This window comes from Lipotes vexillifer, unplaced genomic scaffold, assembly GCF_000442215.2.
Source record: "Lipotes vexillifer unplaced genomic scaffold, Lipotes_vexillifer_v1.1 scaffold149, whole genome shotgun sequence".
Taxonomy (NCBI): Eukaryota; Metazoa; Chordata; class Mammalia; order Artiodactyla; family Lipotidae; genus Lipotes; species Lipotes vexillifer.
The window spans coordinates 821,945-840,712 of NW_006779962.1; the positions used below are offsets into that span (position 1 = coordinate 821,945).

The 18,768-nt window shown below is 66.3% G+C and overlaps 1 protein-coding gene across 2 annotated transcripts in view; it reads left to right on the forward strand.

Moving 5' to 3' along the window:
• Window positions 1-18,768, forward strand: part of RXRA (retinoid X receptor alpha) — a 26,883-nt gene that overhangs the window by 2,339 nt on the left and 5,776 nt on the right. Inside the window, exons 2-7 of one of the 2 annotated variants that reach the window (XM_007453086.1) lie at window positions 2,481-2,536; window positions 3,694-3,844; window positions 4,274-4,453; window positions 12,072-12,241; window positions 15,428-15,557; window positions 17,455-17,587. In XM_007453086.1, the coding sequence (XP_007453148.1) occupies window positions 2,481-2,536; window positions 3,694-3,844; window positions 4,274-4,453; window positions 12,072-12,241; window positions 15,428-15,557; window positions 17,455-17,587 (820 nt within the window). The remainder of the gene's footprint in view (window positions 1-2,480; window positions 2,537-3,693; window positions 3,845-4,273; window positions 4,454-12,071; window positions 12,242-15,427; window positions 15,558-17,454; window positions 17,588-18,768) is intronic. The other variant, XM_007453085.1, reaches the window with a different exon arrangement.

Sequence of the window (18,768 nt, forward strand, 5' to 3'; positions counted from 1 at the left end):
TCAGCAGTTTGTCTTGGAAACCTGGGGTTCCCCAGATTCATGGAAGTGTGGGTGGAGCTCAAGGGGTACATGCCCCCACCCCCTGCCTCAAAACCACAACTGAAAAGTCACAGGGCCGGAACCAGTGAGGCTTTCTGACTTCTGCTGCTGTCAGGGAGGGCCTCCTCCTCGACCCCGCCCTGCAGGGAAATGGAAACGGCGCAGGGGTGGGTCTGGGCAGGTCCAGGCCGGACCTCAGGTACTGTTGCCGAGTTGCCCCGCCTCTCTCCCCTGGTTCGGGGGCTCCATCAGCCCAGGGCCCAGGGAGCATTCCCCACCGCATCCCAGAGCCCGCCCGCAGGGCCTGGCACGTGCGGGCGCCTCAGTCTCCTGGCCTCACCAGCCTGGCGAGCCTCCCTGGAGCAGGGCCTGCGTGGTCCCTGCCTGTCCTCGCTGTGGGCACCACGGCTGGGAGGCCTCTGTGTTGGGGCGTCCAGCAGGCCACGTGTGCTTCATAGGGTTTGCCACCTGCCTTGATGGGCAGACGGAGGCCGGCGGGGCCAAGGGCCTGCCACCCCGTCCTGACCGTGGGTGATAGGCCTTACCAGCATGGGCCGGGAAGGAAGGGCACGGTGGGCGCGGAAGAGAGGGGCGGCGAGGAGACCTGGGGGACCCTGATGGAGCCAGGCGGTTATTTCAGTAAGTCCTGTAGGCTCCGCGGGAACTGAAATACCTGCCGAGGATATGAAAGGGGAAATGGGATGGGACCCCCATCCTGGGCACGCCAGGGAGTCTTTGGCCTCCAGAAGGGGCTGTTGGTGCCCTGGGTCTCCTAGGACATGGGACGGAGTGCAGGAGGGGAGCCATCCCCCGTATGTTGGGGGGGGGGTGCTTTGAGCCCACGGTGGGTGGGTGTGCGTGCCTGGCAGAACAAGGCACCCCGCGCTCTGTCCTGGGGGCTGTGAACCAGTCCAAGGCCCACCAGCTTGGGGCTAGGGAGGGAGAAGGGCGACCCCTGTCCCCCTCAGCCTTGCCATGGCGGCCGTGCCAGGACCCACCAGTTGAGGCAGAGAAGGGAAGTGAAGGCCCCAGGCCCGGGGTGAGGATGGGGCTACAACCAGCCTACATCTTCACACACGTGCAGGGTCTCCTAGGGCTCCCCAGAGCCTCTGGGCTGACTGCTGTGCCCACGGGAAGGAAGCCTGAGCCCGGGAGGGCAGGGATGCCCTCAGCGTGTGGCCTGGGAGCCAGCTTGGCCATGACACTGACCGTGACTGACGGCTCCATCCACCCTGCCTGCAGCTGCCTCCCTGGTGCTGTGGCCTGCCTGCTTCCTTAGGGCAGGCGCCAGGCCCGAGGGCCTGCACCTGGGGGCCTGGGAGAGAGGACAGGCGGCCCCTACCCACCCGGCATGGTTTGGGCCACCACAGAAAGAGGAAACGCCCGAGTTCCTCTCCTCGGTGCCGCCTAGCGGATCCGGAGCCGCGTGGAGTCGCGGCCGGGCTCCCGCAGCCCGAGAGAGGCCTCCTGCCAGCCTCCAGCCTGCGCCCGCTGCTCCCACGCGCCAGTGGCTCCTCAAGACCTGCCCCCGGCCCCTGCTGCTGACCCTCCACTCCCGGCCGCACGGATTTCCTGCCCTTTTCCCAACAGTCCTTTGGCTTCCCCACCTCCAGACGTCTGCTCCGGGGGTGGGGGGGCCCTCTGCCTGGGACGCTGCCTTCCATTGTCCGCAGCCCAGCTGGCCTAGTGGCGGCCCCCGGAAGCCCAAGTGCTAATGCAGAGGCTGCTGCGCCCCAGGCTGGCTTCATGAGCTCTGCTGTTGGCGCTGCCCGTGAATCGCTCCGTTATCCCAATGGCAGCCCTTGGATGGAGGCACTCGCGTTTTCTCCAGTTTTTACGTGGGGAGCGTCAGGCCCAGAGCGACTAGATAATTTCCCTACAGTCACACAAGGAATAGAGGAGGCAGAATCCCGCGATAAGCTGTGGCCGTCCCCCCTACTGCCGTGGGCGAGCTCTGCAGGCTGGGCAGGGCGTGTTCCTCGGGGCCTCTGGAGCCTGGCTGGATGCTCAGCGGATGGTCTGGTGGATGGGATCACCGAGCGGCTCTGGGCTGACCCGTCCCCTGGGGCCCCGGTTGTCCCTTCTGCAGTGTGCGGGGAGTCCCTCAGCGCTTGTGGCTCCCGGGGGCCTGAGCTCACACCTGCTCGGCCACTTAGCACCCACGGGCTCTCTGCTGGTCCCCTGACCTCCCTGAACCTCCATGTCCACTCTGGAAAGGGGAGGGCAGCTCTCCCTGCTCACTAGGGGCTTTCCACGTGACAGATGCCGTGCACAGTGGCCCTTAGCAAACAGTCGGTGCCCCTGCTTAGTTGAGGCTCATCTGGGAGATGCTCCTGAAGCCTGCAGGTCCTGCGGGGGTGGTTGCAGGTGTGGGGTACGTGTTCTTGGGTGCAGTGGGGTCCTCTGGACGCCCTCTTGCCCCACCTCCTGCATCTTGACAGCCCCAGGTGGCCAGGGCTGGCCTCCCGGCCTCCTTGCAGCCCCCCCCGCGAGTCCCGTGGGGTTAAGTGACCTGACAGAACCACAGCCCACCTGAGCAGAAGAATCCAGACCTGTCCAGGGCTGGAAGAATCCCTGCAGGCGCTGGGGCTGGTGTGAAACAGCCTTTGGGATGGTTTGTGCTTTGAGCACCCGGCTCTTCCCGTCCCGTGAGAAAGGGGGATGGGAGTAGGGGGCTGGGGGCCGCGGGGAAGGAAGGGGGTGAGGTTCCCTTGTGCAGGAGGGGCCCAGCCTGGGGCTACCAGGGGGCAGCGTGGCAGCCGCTGTCCATCCAGAGACATCGTAGGGCCTGACTTCCGCCTTTGTCGGGGGTTTGCAGAAGTCGGGGTGCTGGGGGGCCGCCCAGCTGGCGTCCTGGCGCCTGTGGGGACCGGCTGGCGCGCAGGATGCGGCGGGAAGCACCTCGGGGCCCTTGGCGCTGATGGGAGAGCTGGGGTGGGCGCAGCGGAACCAAAACTGCTGTGTCATTGCAGCCGCGGCAGCTGTTGCCAGGGTGACTGGTGAGTTTCCCACCCTTTTTCCTGGAGCAGTGTCAGGATGGCGGGAGGGGTGGCGGGAGGGACGGGTGTGTGTGTGTGTGTGTGTGTGTGTGTGTGTAAGGGACGTTGTCTCCTCCCTCTCTTCTTGGGTCACACGATCCAAGACCCCTACGCTGCCTGCCGAGGCCGGGGCAGTGTGGCCTGCTGGTGGACCCTGGACCTCCTCCCTTCTTGCTGGGACCAGGCTTCAGTGCCCATCTATGGGTTGGGAGTCTCCAAAGCGCCTGCCTCACCAGAGGGTCCCAGCGCTCTCGCTGTCCTGTCGGGGGAGCGCCCAGGAATGGCAGGCAGTTCTTATTTAGGTGGGCGAGGGGCAGAGGGTGTGAGCAGGGGCCTTGCGGGCCCTCCTTCGAGCCTGGGGTCCTGCGGGAGGGTCGGGCCCTGAGGGCAGGACGGCCTCCTCTGGCCTGGCTGAGTAAGTGGTGCCAGGCATCCCGCTGGCGCTCAGCGGGGCTGGGCCCTGCCGCTCCGCGTGGCTTGGGGTGGGCAAGGCCCCTCTCTGAGCCTCAGTTTCTCTCTAAGTAAAGGGGGGTGTGCGGCAGCACCTCCCTGGCCCAGCAGCAGGTGCCTAGCAGCAGCCTGCCAGGGCTGACCCCGGCTTCCCCCCACCCCCCAGCTCAACTCGCCCATGAACCCCGTCAGCAGCAGCGAGGACATCAAGCCCCCGCTGGGCCTCAACGGTGTCCTCAAAGTCCCGGCCCACCCCTCAGGGAACATGGCGTCCTTCACCAAGCACATCTGTGCTATCTGCGGGGACCGCTCCTCAGGTAAGCCGCTGAGGGCACAGTGGGGACGGCAGGGCCCCCGGCCAACAAGGGGCTGCTCGGAGCTCCGAGCCGCTCACCCGGGACCTTCTAGTGTCTCCACGTCCGGGAGATGGTAAGCGGTAGGGTGGCCTTGTGGCTTCCAGAGGCGAGGCAGCTGTGGTGGTGACGATGGCATGGGGGCAGCAGGGCTGTGCCCCGGGTGAAGGGCCCTTCACATCCCACTCCCGAGCACGGCAGCCCCGGGGGCAGGACGGCCGACCTCCTCGGGCCGCCAGCTCAGACGCGGAGACGGCGAGGACCTCGGGGTCCAGGTCTTGGGCGGGGCCGGGATGCAGCCCTGCTGCGCTCCCGGGCTGGCTCCCTTACCCCAGTGGGACGGGCCCCTTCTGCCAGTTGGCCGCAGGCTGCTCACGGCCGCCCCACCTGCAGGCAAGCACTATGGGGTGTACAGCTGCGAGGGCTGCAAGGGCTTCTTCAAGCGGACGGTGCGCAAGGACCTGACCTACACCTGCCGGGACAACAAAGACTGCCTGATTGACAAGCGGCAGCGGAACCGGTGCCAGTACTGCCGCTACCAGAAGTGTCTGGCCATGGGCATGAAACGCGAAGGTAGGTGGTGCTGGCCCTCTCCCTTCTCGGAGCACAGGGTGTGGCTCTGGACTTGGCAGTTGCGCGGAGCTCCTTTGCATACCTCTGATGATGGGGCGCTCACTCCCTCCAGAGGCGGCGGCTGCTGCTCTGTTGGCAGCACATCTCCGGGGGCTGTGAGCTCACTTACCGGCTCTTTCCTGAGTACCTGCTGTGTGCTAGGCTCTGGGATTACGGAAGAGACACTCTCGGTCCTGCCTGCTGGTGGCTCCCAGCCCCGTTGGGGACAGACATTGATCAGAGCCTCTTCAAGGTCATAGTGGGCCCGGCCGAGTGCCTGGGCTCTGGGAGAGGCAGAGGCAGAAGCACAGCGGGAGCCAAGGCTGGGGGTGGGAGATGCGGGCGCTGAATGAATGAGCCCGGGAAGGCGTGCGTGCGGGTCCTGGAGCCTTGTTCCCACTGCTCAGTAGGGGCCGGTCGAGGAGACCCGGGTCAGGGGTGGGGCAGGGAACTCTAGAGACCATCTCGGGACGTTCCCAAGCCTGCTGGACGCCAGCTGGTCCTGGGCTGTGCTTCCTCCTACAGATCTGGCTGGGGTGCCTTGCGACCCCAGGTCCTCCCAGCAGAGGGACTCGCGCTGTGGGTCTCTCGGCCTTGCGTTGTGACGTTTATTAGGGGCAGGTGGGGGCGTGTAGCACGGAAGGCCGCTCCCCTGAGGTCGCTGAGATTGTCAAGCTGTCCAGCCAGACCTGGGCCCGAGCCCAGGGTGGCTCCTTGCAGCCCCTTGCCGTCCGTGGGCCTCGGTTTCCCCAGCCCAGGTTTGGTGGCTCCTGTATTCTGGGTGGCTTCTCTCAGTTTTGGTCTGCGTCCCAGCTTGAGTGTCTCGTGCCTGGGGCCTCGTGGGTTTAGGAGGCGCTGTCTGGGATCCCTTCTCCGCTGCGGCTGTTCCCATGGTCCACGCATGGCTCGTGTTTTTCCACCTCCTTCCCACTGGCTCCTGTCGGGGTCTTGGGCTGGCGTCTCACCACCGAGGACTGTTCTCTCATGGGGACTGCAGTTTTCATCTCCTTTCACTTGTTTCTCTCTTCAGCCCTACTTGTTCTTGCTGAGAAACCAAAACCTCAGCTGGGCCGTGTGGTCCTGCAGGATTTGTTCCTTGAGACCGCGAGGCTGCCTGTGCAGTGCAGTGATGTGATGGGGGCTCGGTGGTAGCCGCTGGTGAGGGGCGGGGTGCCTCCTGGGCGTCAGCGTGAGCGAGGGGTCGGCCTGGGCTCTGGGCCTTCCCGATCGGGGTACGTGTTCCATAGAGACCTTGGCCCACCCTTCTTTGTGTGGGTGGAGAAGCTGAGGCCCAGAGTGTCCAGGGCTTGTCCAAGGTCACATGTCGGGCTGGAGCCTGGGCCTCTGGCTTCCAGTGCAGATCTATTCCTTTAGACCAGCAAGAGGGCAGAGGAAGCATGTGCCTGGCTGGGGGAGGCCTGTGCCCAGCCCCGGTTCCTCTGGCCACCCTTTGTAGTCAGGGTAGACTTCCTGGAGGTGGTGAGTGCAGCATGGTTCCTGAAGGATGGAAACTTGGGCAGGGGGCAAGCGTGTGGTGGGCAGCAGATCAGTCTGCATCCAGATGTGGAGCCTGGCCAGAGGGCCAGGTGCCAGTGCGCTGAGGGGAGGTGGGGCCCTGACATGCAGCTTGCGGCTCGGGGCTCCCTTGTGGGCACCACAGTATAGAGTGAGGTCACTCGCTTGCTGAGCTGGCCACCCCTGGTGCCTGGTACCACGCCGGGCGCTGGGCACACAGCAGCGAGCCATGGGCATCCATCCATTCAAAGTGACCGTCAGACAGCCAGGCAGGGCCCCCCAGGTGTGATCAGTGCTGCCTTGGGGGAAGCCCAGGGCACTGTGGGAGCCCAGAGTGGGCCCCTGGCCCAGCCGTGGACATCAGGCAAGGCTTGGGTGGGCAGATGTCCAGCTGATACCAGAAGAGTGGAAGGGTGTTTGGCAGACCCCGTGCCCAGCTGGCGGGGTCAGCGCGTGCCGAGGCCGAGAAACTCAGTGGATGTAGCGCACTGTGGGGCCTCAGAGAGTGACCATCCACGGGTCCCCAGGGCTTTCCCGTAAGTGCTGACCCCCTCCTAAGGCCCCCTCAGCCTGTCCACCTATGAGCTGCCTGTTCCCCCAAGACCTGGGGGAGAGTGGATGACACCCCTTTCCTGTCCCAGTGGAGCTGCAGGCTCGGGGCTGGGGAGGCACCGGGTCTGACCCCTCCCCTGTGCTCACCGGGGGCTGTTAGGAGCGCCTGCCGTGTGCGGAGCCTCTTTGGGGGCCCTGTCCTTGTCGCACACACTCTCAGCCGTGGTGCTGTGACGCTGTTCCCACACCTCCCGGGTAGAGAAACGGGGTGCAGGGGGGAGGGGCGCTCGCGGAGGTCTCAGGGCCACACTGGCGGGGCCGGGCTGCTCCCGTCTGCCTGGGCCGGAGCTGCGCCGCCCGTCTCTCCGTCTGGTGCATAAATCTGGAGCGCTGGGCGCGATCCCGAGGCAGACCTGATTTATGGGCCATTAGATAAATACCTGATCCCATCAGGACCCCCCCCCCCCACCCCCTTGCCTCCTGCTGGATTTATAAGTCACAAGCGGGCGGTCAGGACCCTCCTACTCCGCCCTCTCCTGCTCCCAACGCAACGTAAACCTCTCCTCTTTGCCGCCGTGCGCCCGCGAGCCCTGGGGCCACGGGAGGAGGCTCTGTCCTGGCGTGGGTGGCAGCGCCCCGTCCGTCGTGCTTCCCGTCGCCTGCGGGGGCCTGGCCCACAGCCTCGCTCTCGGGAGGAGTGACCTCGGTGCTGGCCCTGCAGGGGGCTCGGTCCTGAGGCAGCCTCCTTCCTCTCTGCTGTCCTCGGGCGACCCCCGCCAGGAGGGCTCCCTGGCGGTGGCAGGGCTGGTGGCAGCATGAGTTGGGGCAGAGTGGGGCCCAGGGGGACGGGGGCCCGGAGTGCCACCCCAGGCTTGGCCAGGAGCACGCAGGATGTGGCTTGTCCACCCCCAGGGCCGGCCTGAGCCCTCCTAGGTGCCAGCCCCACACGGGCGGCCATGCCGCCCGGCCTCGGTGCCGCACGACCCCTGGGAGAGGCTTGTGATCACACCCCTGGGGCAGGTGGGGCACAGGCTTGGGGCCGACCGCAGGGCGGGCACCCTGCCCCGGCGCTGGTAAGGAGGGACGCGGCAGGCCCACGGCGTCTCGTGTCGGGCACCGGCAGGGGCGTGCGCACACACGCAGCCCCTGGGGGCTCGTTCCGCAGCATTCCGGGGCTGGTGGGGCCCAGGTGGGAGGTGCCCCGCGGGCCAGCCCTCCCCAGGCTGAGCCCGGGCCTGTCCGCTGAGCGTGCAGCCGCAGGGCTCGGGGGCCTGCCTGTGCTCCCTTTCTGAAGCGGGGAGGCCTGACAGCAGCAGGCTGCAGGGTCACCCGCTGCCCCGCCTCTGCTGCCTTCCTCCTCTCCCCGTTCCCTCCTGCGCCCCGTCCCCTGCCTCCGAGGGACTGGGGTGTGGAGACGGCAGCACCTGATGCGTGTGCGCCGGCGGGCATGGCCCAGCAGCGGCTGCGGAGAGGCCCCCGCTGGTTCCCCCGCCTCCCTGTCCACGTGGGGCGCGTGGCCTTGCCTCTCCGAGCCTCAGTCTCCTCGCGGTGCACGGGGGTGTCGGCAGGCTCCCCGAAGGGCCTGTTGGGGGGAACATGGCGGGTGCCAGCCCTGCGCCTGGCGGGTGGTGGGGTCAGAGAGTGGGGGCCGCAGCGTGTGTGCAAGCGTGTGGACCCGTGTGCATGCCCATGTATGTCGCACGTGATCATTCTTGTGTGCAGGCATCTTGTCCTGGGTTGAGCCCCCTGAGGGAAGGAGGGATGTGTCCTCCGAGCTCGAAGGACATAACTCAACTCGCCCTGTGACCTCTGGCAGGGACATGCCCCGCCGGCCTTGAGAAGAGGCAGCCGGACCAGAGCCCTTGGAGAAGTCCAGCCCTGCCTGCCCTGGGGGCCATACAGGGGATGGAGGAAGGGCCCAGCCGCCGGCGGTGCCAAAGCAAAGGAGGCGGCAGGCCTGTGGTCCCCCCACCCCCACCCCGCCCAGACACCCCTCCCACCTCGCACCTTCCTGCCCGGCCCCAGGAGCCGGAGGGCGGCAGTGGGCGCTGTGCAGGTCGGTGGGCGGGGGTCCCACCCTGGCTGTGGGCTGCTGCTCCCCAGGACGTCCGGCACCGGCTGTCTCCTGACGCCGGGGACCCCGCTTACGTTGGGCGTTGAGTGCCCCTCCCAGGCGCGTGCTTGGCTGTTGGGGGAGCGTCGGCCCCGGGGGCTTTCCTGGGGATCCCCGGCGTGGGGGCCCGGCCTCCTCTGCCCTCCCGGCAGTGTCCCCTCCCCGTGCCCCCGGGCCCTCTGCCCGTGGCTCGGGGCTGGGAGGATAACAAGTCCCTGTCTTGGCCGACGCTTCCCACCCGAGGCTTCCCGGCACCAGCGGACATAAGTCAAACACAGCTACGTCTAAGAGGTGGTCGAGCTGGCAGAGCGTGAATCCCCAGCCCCTCCCCGCTGCCCCCCATCCGCTCGGGGCGGCCCGGCCCTTCGTGGCTTCAGAGTGCTTCAGGGAGCGCTCGCTAAGTAATTCCGGACGCCGCCACGCAGGAGGCAAGTGCTGAGGGACCCCCACCTGCCGCCCTGTCCCGTCTGCAAGCGGGGGAGAGCCCCTTAACTGGGCCGCGTCATGGGGGCCGCGTCATGGGGGCCGCGCGCGGGGACAAAGCCGCGAGCGTCCCGAGGGCGCCTCCCGTGGATCCAGCCTGGAGGCCGGAGCCGTCCTTGTCACTCTGTGGCTGGGGACGCTGGGGCACTGAGAGGCTAGGGACTCACCCGGGGCCACACAGCAGTTGGGGCCGAGCAGCGTCTGATTCCAGAGCCTGTAGCTTTAAGCCGCCTGTTCTCCTGAGAGCTCAGCCGCACCCCTTTGGTGCTCTGGACCCGTTTCCCCGCCTGCTCAAACGTGCCTCTCAGCTGTGTCCCAGCTCTGAGGATTTAGGGTTCTGTTCAGAGGACAGACCCTGGGGACCCCCACCCTCAGGGTCTCAGGGACACCGGCCTGCCAGGGTTCCGGGTCCCCATCACTCTGGATGCTGGTCCAGATCAGCCTGTGTGGCTGCCGCCCACCGGGTCCACCCTTCTGGTCTGTGACCCTGTCCCCTGTAGCAGACGGTGACACGAGGAGGTGCCCTGCTCCAGCCCAGCATCCGCTGTGTCGGAAGAGGCCAGAGCCAGGCCGGCCAGCTTGAGCTCCCCACCCAGCCCCACCGGCTGTCAGACTTTCCAGAAGCACCAGGCTTGCAAAAACTCTGACTCGAGGCCTCCCGCCTGGCTCCGGGGCCCAGCTGGTGGATCTGAAGCGTGGGCCTGCCCTCTGTCCCTAGTCTCCCCACACGGATGGAAAATCTCTCACTCGAGTCAGCGTTTGCGTCTTGGAGAGCACAGCCCCTGGCAGGGCCATCCGTAAATAGCCATTTGTGGATGCGGGAAGGATGCAGGGCCGGCCCTCAGGGAGCCCCGCGGCCCGGAGAGGGTCTGAACGGTCGTTGGCAGGGCCGGCGTGTTGGAGAGGGGTCCACGTGGACTGTTGCAGAGCCGTGGGCGGTGTTCCAAGAATCGCACGGGCCCGGGCGACCCCCAGGGAGCAAGAGAGGGGAGCCCTCACACCCCCAGGCTTGGAGGACGGAGCAGGGGTGGGCCGGCAGAGCCCCTGGAGCTGTGGCCTGGGGAGGAGGTGGCCGCTGAGAACCGTGGCCGGGCAGGGCGGACACCAGAGCCACGGACCCCCTCCTCCCTCCTGCTGATCCCCTGCGTTTGCAAGACCCACCCGAGGCCAAGGGTGAGAGGGCCCGGGGTGAGGCAGCCCCGAGCTCGGGCCCCGGAGCTGGGCAGGCCAGGTGGGTCTGGAGGTGCGCGGGGTGGGCAGTCCCGTGACAGCGGCGTCTGTGGGAACAGGGCACTGTGTTTTGCCCGGTCCAGACTTCCTGCAGGGGACGGTAAGCCTCGACTGAGGCCCAGAGGGGTGATGGCACGTGGGAAGTCCCCCGAGGGGCCGCACCCTCCCGGCTTCCGGAAGGCTCCATGCTGGGGGCTGCGTGTAGGGCCTTCCCCTCGGTGGGGCTGGGAGTGTGTGGCAGAGGTTTCACTGCAGCCCTCGGGAAGTCGCCTCGCCCAAGCTCCTGCTCTGCCTTGGGGTCTCCAGGGGCCCCAGGAAGCCTTGTGTGGGGTGGGGGCTGATGAGCTGGTCCTGAGGAGGCCGTGGGCGCCCTGGGAGTGTTGGGGGACGTCTGGACATCTGCTCTGGCTCAGCAGAGCAGGACCAAGGGAGGGCGGCCGGCGGCGGTGGTGGGCCCCGTCCTCGTGCTGCGGCCCTTGCTTAGCGGCATCTGGCGCGTCCCTGGGGAGGTACAGGCCCAATACGCCCAGGGGCTCCCCCGTGCTGGTGCTGTGTGGGCAGCCTCTCCCACCCCGCCCAGGCCTCCTTTCCCCGGGTCCAGGGCCCTTGGTGTCCCCAGCAGAGGAATGGGGGGGCGGGTGTGAGGGTCAGCAGAGGGCGCTGCAGAAGCCCCCAGGAGCCTTCTTGTGTCTTTGCGGGGCTCTGGGTGGGGTCCACAGCCTGGCTCTGGTTCAGCGTCGCCTTGGGCCTGCTGGGTGACCTCAGGGAGGTCTCGGCCCCTCTTGGGAAAGGGCGGCTTGAGCTGCATGGGCTGTGAAGTCGAGGGTCTGTGAACGCCCAGCCGTGGGGCTCCTGGTCCCCTCGGCCTTCCCTCCCATGTGGGTCTCCGCGGGGACGTGTTGGAATGAACTGTTCCCTCTCCGCCTCCTCCCATCAGCTTCTCTCCCTGGGTTCCCAGAAACTAGGCTGCCCCGACTGCAGCATCTGCTCAGGTTCTACCCTCGTGCTGGACCCCCGCACCCGCCCAGCTGGCCTGGGCTGTCCCGTCTCAAGCCTGGGTTTGACCCAGCTTGTGCTCTCGCCCAGCCCCTCTCCCCCCCGCAGCAGAAAGGGACCATCAGAGATCTGCATCTCACCCCATCCTTTTCCTGGGGCACACTGGACCCTGTTCTCGGCCACTCTCCCCACCGTTGCACCCCTTGTTCTGCTCCCTAGCTGACGTGAGAGGCCTTTTCATCAGCAGCGTTTCTGCTCTGGTTCTAGGCCTTGACACGTGTTACCTCTCCTGCCTGAATTGCTCTCCCTGTTTTTCCCGTTCCTTCAATTTCATTGTCACTTTTTCTGGGAAGCCTTCCTGGCTTTGCCTCAGTCCGTAGCCCGTCAAAGCCCTTCTCACTCCAGGAACTATCAGTTTCCTGAGAGCTGGGTTCCATCTGCCCTGGCCCTGGGTGGGTCCTGGGGTGACCAGCAGGTGAAGGAATTAACGAGAGGCAGCGTGTTCTGTTCTCAGAGCGCACAGCCTCCAGGAGGCCAGGCCTGGGGCAGAGGGGGGGCCGCAGTCTGGCCAGCTCTGAGTAGCATCTCCTCCCCGGCCCCGGCCAGCTTGTGGGCGCGCTGCTCGGGCCCTGGCGGCGGAGGGGCTGCCGCGGGAGCTGCGGGCTGACTGGCAGCCTCCCCGTGCCTCAGCTGTGCAGGAGGAGCGGCAGCGGGGCAAGGACCGGGCTGAGAACGAGGTGGAGTCCACAAGCAGCGCCAACGAGGACATGCCCGTGGAAAAGATCCTGGAGGCCGAGCTGGCCGTCGAACCCAAGACCGAGACGTACGTGGAGGCAAACGTGGGGCTGCACCCCAGCTCGGTGAGTGCGCGCCCGCCCTGCTCTGGGGACCGTGGCCCCGGGCGAGCTCCTGGGAGGGAGACCCCCTCTGTAATGTCCCCAGTCGGGTGAGTGAGGTTTTGGTTGTTTGGCTCAAAGCCCAGGTCTTTATGGTAACCTTCAAGCTTCGTGTTGTCTCTGGCCCATCGTCCAGCCGGGTTTCACGGGTTCTGTGTCTGCCCCACGTTTGCGGGCAGCGTTAGGTCCAGACTACATCTATGTCTCCCGTGTGTGGTCAGGGTGGGACCACAGCCCTGTGGCCTGCCCTGAGGTCATCCGGGCAGGCCCTGAGCTCTCCCTGGCTCACAGTGGCCCAGAGGGCACTGGACGCACCTGCCCAGCTCCCTACCCCAACCCCAGGGCCTTTGCACGTGCCGCTCCCTCTGTTCCTCCTCAGGCTTCAGCCTCATAGAGGTGTCACTTCCTCGCGGAGCCCCTTTCCCTTTGACGCCCCTGGTGCCCCTGTTCTGTGGGCTCAGAGCCCCTGACGTTACTCTTCAGGGCCCGTAGCACGTGGGGGCCACACCGCAGCGTGTGAGGTGGGTTAATTCTCCATCCTTGCCATCAGGCTGTTCCACAGGACCCTCCCCTGCCCGTAGGTGCTCTCACGTGGCCCCCACCCCCATCTCCGAGTGTGAGGGTCCCGTCTCATCTGTGGGGGGTCGCAGGCCGCCCTGCGGCCCCGCACTCTGTGATGCCCCAGGACCACGGCCCCTCTGAGACGCCCGCTTCGGCTGCGTGCCAGGGAAGGCGGGCCCTCTCCTGGGTGTGCCGCCTCTCGGCCTCTCGTAGAATGACTCCCGTCGGCCGTGATGCTCAGCAGTCCATCTGGTCTGTGGTCCGGCCCGACCCCACGCCCCCTCTCCGGTCCCAGTGCGGGGTGGGGAGGGCTTCACGACTGAGTTGAAACCCCGAAAGGGAAGTCCTGGCCTGCCAGCTTTTAATTTTGTCAAGTAAGGACGTTATTGGGAAGAAAACAAATCTGCCATCTTTTCTCTCCACGAATTCAGAGCAGGCAGAGGGGTGTCTAGGGGACAGGCAGGCGGGCCAGCCGGGCAGAGGGTCTGCCCTCGTGCTGCAGCTTGCGCTGGGCTGGCCTGGGTCCCCCTCTGGGGACGGCTCGTTAGGCCCCTTCTCTCAACACCGGCGACACCTCTCGGCCCTGGGGCAGCCTCGGGCCTCTGCCTGGGGATCCCGCTGTCACCTCCTAGGACAGGGAAGGTCCCGCCCTCTCAGGCACGGGCTGGAACCCCAGAAACTGCCGTTGAATGAGGCCTGTTTTGTCTCTGAGTGGGAATCCAGGCTCGGAGAAGTTAAGTACTTGCTGGAGACCACCCTGCGGGACGGAGCAGGGCAGAGCTAGAGCCCCCTCCCCCAGGGGAGCCCCCCAGGCCTAGTCCTGCACCTACTGTGCAGGCAGACGTTGCCCCCAGCTCTAGGCGTGACTGTGCTCACCTACAAGACCCCGGCCTGCCTGCCCGGGAGTGGCTCAGGGTGACAGCCTGTGCCCCGGGCCTGCTTTGGGTCCCTTGAGGGCTCGGAGGGGGCCGTTGGCCAGTGGCCAGGGAGAAGGCCCTACCCCTGGGGCTCTCCTCGGGTCTTCCCCACGCCCCCCGCTTCCCCCTGCATGGCTCCCCCATGCCCCCCACCATCAGGCTTGTGCTCTCACCTCGAGGGGCTGCCCGGTGGCATGCAAGGGCAAGGAGCACGGTCCCCGGGGAGTGGATCCTGGCCGCAGGGGCTCCGGCGAGAACCTGGCCCTGGCCTCTGGCACGCTAGCTGCTGGGTGTTTCGCTCGTGTGAGCCGGGACCCCGTGCGGGCCAGGCAGTGCCCGTGGCTGCCGCTGTCCGTCAGACGGGATGGGGTGGGCGATGCCTGCAGGGTGTCCTGGGCACGTGGTGTCCGGGGTCCAGCGAGTGTGTGGACTTCTGGCTGACGCTCCTGGGAGGTTTGTTGCAGAGCAGGTGGAGGCGGGGGCTGGCCCCCCCGCAGGTGACAGCAGGGGCGCCCAGCGGCTGGTGCCTGTCTGCCCCTTCCCCCTGAGGTCTGCAGACCAACTGGCCACGCTCCCCGGCTGCCGCCTCTCCGGGGATCCCAGGTCCCCTTTCTGCACACCTGGCTCTGTCCACACTGGTGGCCTCGGTGCCAGTTTGTCACCGGGCCTCCCACGAGAGCCCTCAGCAGGCCCTTCATGGGACCGGGTTGTTTAGGCTGCGTCACTGGAGGGCGGATGGTTTCTGTCAGGGGAAGCTCTTCTGAGGGGGCCTCCCCCATGTGGCTGGCTGCCTGGCCGTCGTGGTTTCTGGAATGAGGGGTTTCCACATCCCGTGCGTGGGCCTCGGTCCCCACCTCCCCGGGCCCAGAGGGTTCTCCACCCGAGCCCCACAGGCTGGAGCCGGGAGCAGCAGGGTGCCGCTGAGGCCGCCCAGGTTTCCTCGTCTCTGAGAATGACCGGGGCGTCCCCTTCCGGCTAGAATTTTCTGGAAGGGCCTCTGATGCACCCTCTCTGTGTGCCACCCCCGAGCCTGGCCTGTGACACGGGGTCACCCGGCCCCAGCCCCCGGGGCTGCGGTGGGGACTGAGTGGGTCATAGCACGGTGTCCTTCCTGTGGCTGCTAGGACAAGTGACCACAAACCAAGTGCCTAAGACAGCACAGAGTTTAGGATCTTACGCTTCTTGAGGTCAGAAGTCTGAGCTCAGTGTCCCTGGGCCAAGTTGGCATCGGCAGGGCTGGCCCTTCTCGGGGAGAAGCTGCTGCCTGGCCTGTCCCTGCTCCGGAGTTGCCCGCGTTCCTCTGCTCCCGGCCCTTCCTCCGGCTTCGGGGCCGGCAGCGTCTTCCCTCCTCGACCTCGGCCTCCGTCCTCACGCCTTCTCTCCGCTCTGACCTCCTCCCCCCTCCAGTAGGGACCCTCGTCCCTACTGGGGACGAGGCACTGGGCCCACCCACTTCTTCCAGGGTAACCTCCCATCTCAAAACCCCTAACTCGGCCGCGTCTGCAGAGTTCCCTTTGTCGGGTAAGGTGGCACATTAGCGGGTTCTGGGGTATAGGACGTGGGTGTCACTGGGGGCGTTATTCAGCCGCCACCGCCGGGTAAGGTGTGTGGCGGGGCCTGGTCTGAGGCCGCGTTCTCTGCTCGGTGCTCACCGCGGTGCCCCTCCCCCCAGCCCAACGACCCTGTCACCAACATCTGCCAAGCGGCCGACAAACAGCTCTTCACCCTGGTGGAGTGGGCCAAGCGGATCCCGCACTTCTCCGAGCTGCCCCTGGACGACCAGGTCATCCTCCTGCGGGCAGGTGAGTGGCCGGGCCCGGCAGGGGCTGGGCAGGCGTGGACGGGAGAGGGGCGGGGGCTTTGGAGCCCCGCGGGTGGGACGCGGCCTTCCTGCTGCTGTGTGGGTCCGCGGGGGAAGGGGCACGGGCCGGGGCTTCTGCCCACCCCAGCCGGGGTTTTCCTCCCCTCCCTCATAAGGAGGGGTTCAGTTTGGGGTCTCTCCTAGTGGCCTTCAGAGGGGTGAAGGGCCGTCTGGGGGACCTGTGGAGAGGGAGGGGTGAGCGTGTCCAGCAAGGGCTGCCCTTGGGGGTCTGTGTGTTCTGCCTTCTCCCCCCACTGAGGCCGCAGCCCCTTTCCCAGGCTGGGCTTGCGATGCACGAAGCTGGTGCAAAAACAGCTCGCTCGGTGCTCAGCACACACCCCACGGCCGAACAGGTGGTGAGGGAGATCCTGGGACCTGGGGGCGGGCGGCGGGGGGGACGGGAGCGGCAGCTTTGGAGTCCCGACGAGGTAGCCGCCCGCCCTCCAGACCGTTCTCTCATCTGGAAAGTGGGCATGACGGCCTTGCCGCGTGGGAGCCGGTTTCTGCTGGGACACGGGGGTCCTTGGCGCAAAGCTCCTGCCAGAGAGACAGTAGGGACGGGCCAACTGGGAGGTGCTGGGTGGGTGGGAGCCCCGCCCCACCGGTCCATACGTGCGCACTGGGCCCTGCGGTGTGCACCTGCTGACCTGCGTGCTCCGGGCCTGTGCTGGGAGCCGCAGGAGCATCGGGCCAGCCCAGCGCCTGCCGGGCCCACTCTTGGGGCAGGAGGACGGGTGGCAGCAGGGTCAGAGGTAGGAAGGGGCTGGGCGGGCCTCAGTGGGGGATGGGAGGGAGAGAGGCAGAGTGATCGCAGAGTGGCAGGTAGGGCAGGCGCTGGGGGGCTGGTCCGGCCCCTTGCAGAGCTCTGGTCCTCGGCCCTGGTGTTTGGCCAGCGGGGTGTCTGTCGCGCTGAACCTGGAGGCGGGGAGAGCCCGCGCCCAGAGGAGTTTTCACTCTGGGGCACAAAACCCAACACCCAGAGCCGTCAGACCCGCAGGGATTGGGAGAGTCTGGGCCAGCGGTTGGAGGGCATATTCTGATTCACTGACCAGGCAGCCCCTTCCTCTCCCTGGGCCTCAGTTTTCCTCTGTATAAAACGGGGCCAGTACTTGCTTTGTAGGGTTGAATCAGGATTCAATGGGATGATCCTCGTGATACTGGCAGCCTCCAGCCCAGTACCTTCAGGGCACTCGGGAGTGGTGGCTGTGACGGTCACTAGTGACAGTCTCGTGGGATGATTCATGCTGTTCAGTTTATAGGGTCATCGAAACACTTGCTCACAGGATCGTTTCCATCCCTCTTTGTATACCTTGCACCTACTCTGGGTGCGCCAGGGCCTCATTGCAGAGGGAGCGGCGAGTTGGCCTTTGGCTCTAAACACACCTTGTTTCAGCTCAATAATTGAGTGTTTTGTGGCATCCACAAAATGTCTGGGAGTTTGCCGTGGGGGGCCAGACTGGCGGCAGCTGCTCCGGGGCCACCTGGAGAGGGTCCTGGGAGCTCCCTTGCGCTCCGTGGCACAAGTGTCTGGCACTTGCAGAGAGAGACTTCCCTGGCACCCTAGTTGGGGAGCCTGGGTTAAACTACACTTCGGGACATGCTCTGTGCAGGACTTCTCAGGGCCTTTACTGCACACAGTGTAGAGGCAACGCCCAAACGTCCGTGCTTGGGAGCTTCCTTTCTGTGGAACGGTCACGGGCTCGGGGTTTCATGGAGCCCACTTTGGGAACCGTGGCTTGGGAGGGTGAGAGCTGCCTCTGGGGGGCCCAACGGGGATCGGGGGCAGGGCGGCCCGGGGGTCTGGAGACAGCAGTGACCGTGTGCTCTCCCCGCCGCAGGCTGGAACGAGCTGCTCATCGCCTCCTTCTCTCACCGCTCCATAGCCGTGAAGGACGGCATCCTCCTGGCCACCGGGCTGCACGTCCACCGCAATAGCGCCCACAGCGCGGGGGTGGGCGCCATCTTTGACAGGTGGGGGCCCAGCCCAGCCCACGGCCGTGACCTGCTTGGCCTTTGTCTGTTCACGAGGGTTGTACTTGCGGAGATACAGAGAAGTGCAAGGACTAAGGTTAAAATCCCTCCGGGGACACCCGACAGCCGCAGCTGACGTTTTTGGTTTACTTTTCTCCAAGTATGTTTTCAAGTCCTGCCCATGGGAAGGAAAGCTGCCCTATTTTTAATGCAAAGGTAGATTGTGCCGTAGATACTGTTACGTCGGATGCGGCGGAGACTCCTCCGAGCCGAGACTAAAGCATCGCGGCGCCTGTGAGCCCGCGCGCACCCTGTCCCCGGGTGCCCGGCTGCAGCTCAACGCTGCTTCTGGCATGTCCCCGGTGGAGACACGGCTCTCCGCCCCTCGGCACACAGCCAGGGGGCCAGTGCTGGGCGGTGGTCAGGGGGCTCCATTCAAGTGCCTCCAGAATCATGGCCCACCTGCGCTGCACCAGGCGGGGCGGACAGGAGCTACTCGTTCCTGTCTCTGGGCCTTGCCTAAGAGCCCGGAGGACCTGGGGGCCTGAGTGTCAGCTCAGCCAGCCGGAGTGGGAAGGGCTGGGGAGGGGCGTCCCAGGGTCCCTCGGGTGTGGGGGGGGGCGCGGCACAGGAGTGGTGAGTGGGAAGGAGCGGGTGGCAGGGTGTGGGGGGTGGGGATGGTGGTGGGAGGGGTCCCAGGCGAGCCCCCGAGTACAGGAGCCTTGAAGTCAGAGGGGAGCAGCGGAAGCCGCTCCTGTAGCCCCCCGGGGATAAATGTGGGAGCCGTGCTGCCCCGTGGGACAGCTCAGGGAGAGCAGAGGGGCACCACGTACTGTGGGCAAGCACTGGTTTAGACAGTGTAGGGCTGTGTCTTTGCCACAGGACGTTTCAGGGCCACCGAAGTGCCACCGAAAGGGGCTGTGGAGTGCGGGGTTTATTGCCCACAGACGGCTTCTTTGGAGAGCACATCCCTCTGGGGGCATGTTTAGAAGTGCAGCCCCAGTCATGCACCCAGCTGACAGTTCTGTGGTTCCAGCTGCCAGTAGAGAGGTGACAGTGATGGGAATGTAATAAGTGGCCGGTGTCGGGAAGTGGAACGGAGCCTGCTCTGGCTGCAAGGAAGGAGCCAGGGAGCCAGGAGCTGGGGAAATGCCTTCCCGCGGGCGGACTCCAGGGATCGG